This window comes from Panthera uncia (assembly GCF_023721935.1).
Source record: "Panthera uncia isolate 11264 chromosome A3 unlocalized genomic scaffold, Puncia_PCG_1.0 HiC_scaffold_11, whole genome shotgun sequence".
NCBI classification, from domain to species: Eukaryota; Metazoa; Chordata; class Mammalia; order Carnivora; family Felidae; genus Panthera; species Panthera uncia.
The window spans coordinates 27,845,657-27,853,260 of NW_026057578.1; the positions used below are offsets into that span (position 1 = coordinate 27,845,657).

A 7,604-nucleotide genomic window follows, 5' to 3' on the forward strand; every position below is an offset into this window, starting at 1 on the left:
AGATATTAGGCTTGGGGCAAACTTCAACTGGGTTGAGATTCCACCCAAATCCGGAAGCTAATATGTGGCTGCAACTGTCTGGGACTGATGCTTAGAGTCAGGATATAGGCCACAAGAGACACAATGCATATTCTTGAGCTCAAGTTTGTCCCTAAACCTCAGAAAGGGCACTCAGACTTCTAGGCCCATTTTACCAAGTTTTTGGACCATGAGGTACACACATGTAGTTGCATTTTACCTACTGAACATCTTTTTATTTTGGAGTATCTCTGTGTTCGGGTTTTAGTGGTTGGGTCATCAGAGAAGGACCTGGTCTGTAACAAGGCTTGATTCAATAGTGGGCTCAGGGTCCCAGACTGACAGAAGAGCCATGTATAGAATCCCGGCCTGCAGGGTTGTTTGTGGATGAAGGGACACAGTATCCAGTGTGTTGTGATGATTTGGTACATGTTTCAGATTTTGGAGAATTTAGTTTTACAAACCAAGGGGATGGAAATCGTCAGACCTGTACTCACCATTCACAGACACGTAGGTGCCTGAACCAGATACGTACGCCATGTCAGGATGCCCTATTGTTAACTTCACACAGTAATAGGTGCCCGTGTCCTTGGGTGACACATCACTGATGCGGATGGAATAGTCTGTTTGATTGACCTCTGTGTTTTCCACTTGGTTTACTCGGGGGAAGTGGCTGCCATTGAAACTGTAGATTAATTGTTGTTCGGGCCCATTCTTCCTGAACCACAAGACAGGCCCTGCTGGGGAGTGAGCAGACACGTTGCAGGCCAGTGTAACGATGTCTCCAGCTCTGACTGACACTGAACCCTCAGGCTGGTTCACCTGGAACTCTTCACCTGCAGTTCCTGAAAAGAAACTTTGCATCATTTCTCATGTTCTTTGTCTTGGCCCAAGATGTTCTGAGTGTCTGGTTCTAGGTCAAGGTGGAGTCTCATTACACACTCTTTCAGCTGGCACCAAAGTATGACAATTACAAATTGGGTTGCCATATGGGATGAGGGAAAGGGGACCAATGCACAGAAAGGGGGCAGATACCTTCTTTTCTGCATCACGATATGAGGATGGGCTGGAGCATAGTAGGCTCTAATAAACAAGGGAACCTGCTGAAAAGCAAATGACCCAAACTTAGCTGTTTAAGAACATACATACGGTTTCATAGCTCATGTGATCCAGGAGTTGAAGTGCAGCTTAGCTTATCTGTCATGCCCAGAGGGAAGATGGTGTGAAGTCACAGGGAGAATGCCATGTACCCTCTGAGGACCATCTGAGGCTACCAGAGGTTAGGAGTGAGGCCGGGAACAGATTCCATCTCATAGTTTATAGCAGCTTTATTTATAATTGCCAAGCTTGAAAGCAACCAGGATGACCTTCGGTAGTTGAATGGATAAGGAAATTGTGGTACATCCAGACAGTGGAATATCATCCAGTGCTAAAAAGAAATGAGCTTTCAAGCAAGCCCTGAAAAGATGTGAAAGGACCTTAAAAGCTTATCATTAATGCAGGAAAAGCCTGCATACTACACGATTCCATCTGTATGACATTCTGGAAAAGGCCAAACTATAGAGACTGTAAATACATCAGTGATTGTCAGGGGTTAGGGTGGAAAGAGGTAAATAGGCAGAGCACAGAGGGTTTTTAGGGTAGCGAAACTATTCCGTAAAATACTACAAAGGCGGATCTCACTATACATTTGTCCAAACCCATAGACTATACAATACTAAGAGTGAACCATAATGTGTGCTATGGTCTTTGGGTGTTAATGACATCAGTGTAGGTTCATTGTTTGTAATATACGCACCACTCTGGTGGAGGATATTGATAATGGGGGAGGCTGTGATGTGTGGGGGCAGGGAATAGTAAGGGAAATCTCTGCCCCTTCTTCTCCATTTTGGTGTGAACTTAAAACTGCTTTAAAATACGAACTCTGTTTATAAATGAAAGTCATTTCCATATCAAAGATCATCTAGATTTTCTTCTAGGATATCTTCTAGGAATTTTATAGTTTTGTGTTTTACATTATTTTTATGAAGCCTGTTAGGTCTGTGTCTAGAATTTTTTTTTTTTTGCACGTGGATGTGCAGATCTCCAATTGTTATAGCAACATTTGTTGAAAAGATTATCTTTGCTCCTTTCCAAAAGATCAGTTGGCTGTATTTATGTGAGTCTATTTCTGGACTTCCTATTCTATTGCATTGATTTGTGTGTCTATTCTCTCACCAATGCCACTGTTTCTATTACTGGAACTTTCTAGTACGTCTTGTAGTCAAATGGTGTCAGTCCTCTGACTTGTTCTCCAACGTTGAGTTGGCTATTCTGGATCTTTAACCTCTCCATATACACTTCAGAGTCAGTTTGTCAATATCTGTACTTTGCTGGTATTTTGATTGGAATTGCATTTATCCATAGATCAAATTGGGAAGAACTGACATCTTGGCAATATTGAGTCTTCCTATCCATGAACATGGAATGTATCTCTGTTTTTTCTTGATTGCTTTGTTCAGTTCTCTAGCTTTCTTTATATAGATCTTGTGTGTGTATATATATATTTTAATTTTTTCAGTGTTTAGTTTTGAAGGAGAGAGAGACAGAGCATGAGCGGGGGAGGGGCAGAGAGAGAGGGAGACACAGAGTCTGAAGCAGGCTCCAGGCTGTGGGCTGTCAGCACAGAGCCTGAGGTGGGGCCCGGACTCACAAGCTGTGAGATCATGACCTGAGCCGAAGTCAGATGCCCAACCGACTGAGTCACCCAGACACCCCTAGATCTTGTATATATTATATGAGATTTATACCTAAGTATTTCTCTTTTTTGGGTGCTAATATAAATGGTCACGTGTGTTTTTAGTCTATGGAAATACACTGACTTCTGTGCGTTGATCTCGTTTCCTTGTTGAACTTGCTTATTATCCTGAGTTTTTTGCTGTTTTATTTATTTTTTTTTTAGGAGATCCTTTTGGGATTTTCTATGTAGACAATCATGTCATCTGTAAACAAGGAGGTTTTATTCTTTCCTTTTCAATTTACACTCTTTTCCTTTCCCTTCCTTCTCTTCCCTTCCTTTCTTCCTGTCCCTCTTTCTGCTACAGCTTCCAGTATTATTTTGAACAAGAGTTGTGAGAATGGACACCCTTGCCTCAGTCCTTGTCTTAGGAAATACATAGAGTGTCTTTCACCATTAAGTATAATGATAACTGTGAGACTTTTTGTAGATGTTCTTTATCACATAGAGGAAGTTCCCTGCTATTTATGGCTTGCCGAGAGGTTTCATCATGAACGGATTTTGGATTTGTCAAATGCTTCCTCTGCATCAAGTGATACCGTTATGCAGTTTTTCTCCCTTAACCCTTTGATCTGATGGATTACAATGACTGATTTTCAAAAGTTGAAGCAGCTTTGCATGCCTCGAATAAATCCTACTTACGCATGGCATATAACTTTGCACATTGTGAAATTCTATATGCCGACACTTTGTTGAGGATTCTTGCCTTTAGATTCGTGAGGGATATTGGTCTGTAGTTTTCTATTTTATGTAAAGTCTATCTGGTTTTGCTATCAAGATAATAATAACCTCATCAAATGAGTAGGGAAGTGTTTCCTCCTCTTCTTTTTTCTGGAAGACGTTGTACAAAATTGGTGTTAATTTCTCTTGAGATGTTTGCTGACATTCTCCAGTGGGCCCTGGTGTCTCCTATACGTTACTCTTTCCTATCCAAGCTTTCTTCCTCTTCCTTAGACTCAGATAATGGTTTTGGCTTCCTCTTTCATCTGATGTGCACCTCTAAAGCCATGTGCTCTGGCACTGGGACTGAAACCTCTGCTAAGATGAACCAATGGCCTTGGGGAAGAGACTCCACATGCTTGCTTGGCTTTTTCAGCAAGCAGAGGAGACCTGCCCAGTCCTGTTGTTGACGCTGCAACGTTCAGCTTCCATCAGTGACCCAGACAGACCTCTAGTGACCACTTCTGGCTAAATTCCATGAGCACGCACACCTCTGCAAAATTTTAAAGGTGATTATCTTTGGATGGAAGCACCGTGCTTTCTTTCCTTGCTTTATAATTTCATGTTTTCCAACACTTTTTTTTTTTTTTCCATTGAGAGGTAGCATCTGTGTAGGGGTGATAAGTGTAAAACTCAGGTTCTCTGATCCTAGGGGCTAAGGGATGAGAACTCTCAGGTGTGCTGTGCTGAGAGCCCTGTGACCGTGGGGGGGGGATCCATTACCTGAACAAAAGGGTGTGGAACAGACATGACCACTGGGAGATGTTGTGAGCTGGGAGCCATTCCAGTCTAGTTCTATAAATTCTGGCTGGGACAGAAAAACCCTCCCCCAAGAAATTCTAGGGTAATAGGTGAGGAGAACACAGTAAACAGGCATAGGGGAGCCCCCCACAAAACACACCTGAGGCCCCACTCACCTGTGAATCCCAGAAGCAGAGTCAGCAGCAGGGATGGCAGAGTTGGGCAGTGTAGGGAGGAAAGGACAGGCATCGTCCTGGCCCCTGGAGCCTTCTCTGTCTTGAGTATTGTCCTGGAGAGGTCCGGGACTCTGTGCTCTGAGGAGAGAAGACACTCCCTGCTTCCATGATGTCAGAGGAAGGGGATTGTGATGAGAGGAAAGACCATGGGACTGTAACACTTTTTAGATGATCAGCTGAACAGACAAGGTGGCTGTAAGCTGAGAAGTTGCTGCTGGAAATGCTTGGGGTTTCCAGAGTTAAGGGCCTGACACCCACAGGCTTGTGCTCATTCCTGAGCCTCGTCCCATCTGAGGTTCTCGCCAACCTGCCCACCTGCCAGTTTACAGATCCCAGAGATACGGTGTGGGAAAGAGGTTAGAGTTTTGGAGATTGTGAAGATGTGTGCTTTAGAAGATGGAGGGAGTCACAGGGGAGATGGGCTGGGGCGATACTCTGCAAGAGGGAAAGCAACACACCTAGACGCATACCTGGGCAGCGGAGGGCTGTCCTGCTGTCTGTGTTGGGTCTTGGGCTGGTTCTGGAGGAAAGGAGTGGAGGGACACAAGAAACACTCTCAGAAAGAGAGGACCCAGCACGTTTGCTTCCTTCTCTCTCACCACTGGATTGCGCTCTACCCAAGCACACAGGTTGTCTCCAGGGACTCTCAGCCCACGCTCCGCCGTTGACCCTTTAATGTCCAGGAATCCGTAGTCACATGCTGACGGCTAGCGCTATTTCACTACTGCTTCCTTGGGAGCCCCACCTCCTCTTCGGGATCAACAGGATGTTAAGGCCAAGAGAGGTGTTAGAACAAGAGGAGAATGCAGAGCGGGCTGAACGTCCTGTACGAGATGACAAGACTCCCCCTCCCTTTGTGATGTCACCATTGCGTCACCTTGTTCTGGAAAGATGAATTCCATGCTGGGAGGCCATCCACGGTTCCTGCTGAGGGATTAACGGGATCTTTCCTTCAGTCTCCAGCCTCTTACCCTTTTGTTCACCTCTGGTGGACTTCATACTTTACAGCAGACTCTAAACTCTTCAGAGACGGGGATTTTTAGTGCCTTGAAGGTCAAGAGCCCTGGATTTGCAACCAGATGCAGTCAAGCTCCCAATCCTGAATCCACTTCTTGGTGGCTCAACCTATACATCCTTTGACGTTGAAATTTTCATTTGTAGAGCTCAAGGATTCAAAACTGAGTTCGTAGTCCCAACTCGGGTGTTCTCTTATCCCCTTCCGTCCTGTTCGGTACGTGGCACATCCTCTACCCATTTGGTCAAACCAAAAAGGGACCCATGTTCTACACCCTCACTTGTCCACTCTTGTCTGCCTGCTACAGGCCCTGTTTTACCTCCTAAATACCTGTTGAATCTATTTCTCCATGTCCATCATCATCTCTTGCCTGAATGAAAAATCTCCCCACCCTTACATCTTTCCAGTGTCCCCCAAGGGCCTGCAAGAGGCAGAGATCAAGTTGAAGACAAGATGTTGAGATTTTTTTTTTAAATGTTTATTTATTTTTAAGAGAGAGAGACAAAGGCAGAGACAGAGCACAAGGGGGCCCAGGTGCAGAGAGAGAGGGAGACACAGAATCCGAAGCAGGCTCCAGGCTCTGAGGTGTCAGCACAGGTGGGGCTTGAACTCATGCACCGTGAGATGGTGACCTGAGCCGAAGTCGGACACCCAGCCGACTGAGCCACCCAGGTGCCCCTTGGGATTTTTTTTTTTAATGGACTTCAGTTTTGAAATTTGGAGAAACTTGTGACAATCATACAGCGTTTCCAGGCACAGCTGCCCACCGTTTCCCCCTTATTCACTTCTCACAGTAGTGTGGTGGATACGTTAAAATTAATGAACCCCAATATTGGTACGTTATTATTAAAGAAAGTCCATAGTTTATTTAGATTTTGCCTTAGCTTGGGCCACTATAAGAAAACGCCATAAACTGGATGCCTTGAATAACAGGAAATTATTTCTCACAATTCTGGAGGCTGGAAGTTGAGTGCTAGGATATTATGCTGTGATTAGAACACTCTTTACGTTTGTAGAACACTCTTTCCGTTTGTAGAGTGCCCACTACTTGTATTCTCACAGGGTGCACCGGGGGAGCTGTCCATCTGGTATTTTTCATAAGGGCACCGATCTCATTCATGAGGACTCTACACTCAGGACCCAATTAACTTTTCAAAGACCCACCTCCGTATCCAATCGCACTGGGGATTAAATGGCAACACATGAACTTTGGAGACACACAGACATTCAGTCCAGAGGAGATTTCCTTAGTTTTTAACCATGTATCCATGCAGCATCCCACATTACACTGTCTTGTCATGTCTTTTTAGGCTCCTCTTAGCTGGGACCGCCTCTTAGACTTTGCTTGTTCATGATGGTCTGACAGTTTTTAGGAGCGCCGCTCGGGAATGTCCCTCTTTGCCGTTTGTCCGATACTTTTCTCATAATCAGCCGGGGGTGATGGGTTTGGGGAGGAAGGTCACAGAAGAAAAATGCCATTTTCATCACATTACATCCAGGGTGCACAGTGTCACCAATGGTGTATGACTGTTGGGGAGATCGTGATCACCTGACTGAACTTTGTCAACTGTCTCCACTGTAGTTACTCCTTTTTCCTCCTTCCATTCTGTCCTCTTTGGAAGGGAGTCACCACAAACAGCCCACACTTCATGAATGGGGAGTTAGGCTTTCTCACCCTAGAGTGAAGTATCTTTGTAAATTATCTGGGACTTTTCTGCCCAGGATATGTTTTCTTTCCCTCCATTTATTAGTGTGTGCGGTTATTTGTTTATATCAATATGGACTCATTGATATTTATTTTACATTGGCCTTATCAGTCATAGTCTATTGAGGCAGCTGTAGCAAAACATCCCAGCCTGGGTGGCTGCTGAACAAAAGAAACATCTCGCTCACGCTTGTGGAGGCTGGAGTCTGAGATCAGCATGATTGGGAGAGGGACCGCTATAGAATTTCTCATTGTGGCCTCACAGGGAAGAAGGGTCTCGGGAGCTCTGGGGCGGGGCGGGGGGGGTCTCTTTTATAAGACTGATCCCATTCATGAGGGTGGAACACTCATGACCTACTCACTTTCAAGAGTCCCCCCCCCCCCCTTCTAACA

The 7,604-nt window shown here is 45.0% G+C and overlaps 1 protein-coding gene across 1 annotated transcript; it reads right to left on the reverse strand.

Moving 5' to 3' along the window:
- Positions 1 to 248: 248 nt before the first annotated feature.
- On the reverse strand, positions 249 to 5,362 carry LOC125936753 (signal-regulatory protein beta-1-like). The gene is made up of 4 exons (XM_049651041.1): positions 5,237 to 5,362; positions 4,950 to 5,011; positions 4,432 to 4,569; positions 249 to 863 (listed from the first exon to the last, which is right to left on the reverse strand). The coding sequence occupies exons 2-4, from the start codon at positions 4,957 to 4,959 to the stop codon at positions 475 to 477; spliced, it is 537 nt and encodes a 178-aa protein (XP_049506998.1). The 5' UTR covers positions 4,960 to 5,011; positions 5,237 to 5,362; the 3' UTR covers positions 249 to 474.
- Between the last annotated feature and the right edge of the window lie 2,242 nt (positions 5,363 to 7,604).

What these genes read in the sequence shown, in the direction of transcription:
- LOC125936753 (XM_049651041.1), bottom strand. An exon ending in TCTGCTTCTGGGATTCACAG is followed by an intron (nt 864 to 4,431) that starts GTGAGTGGGGCC and finishes GTTTCTTTTCAG; the next exon opens with GAACTGCAGGTGAAGAGTTC.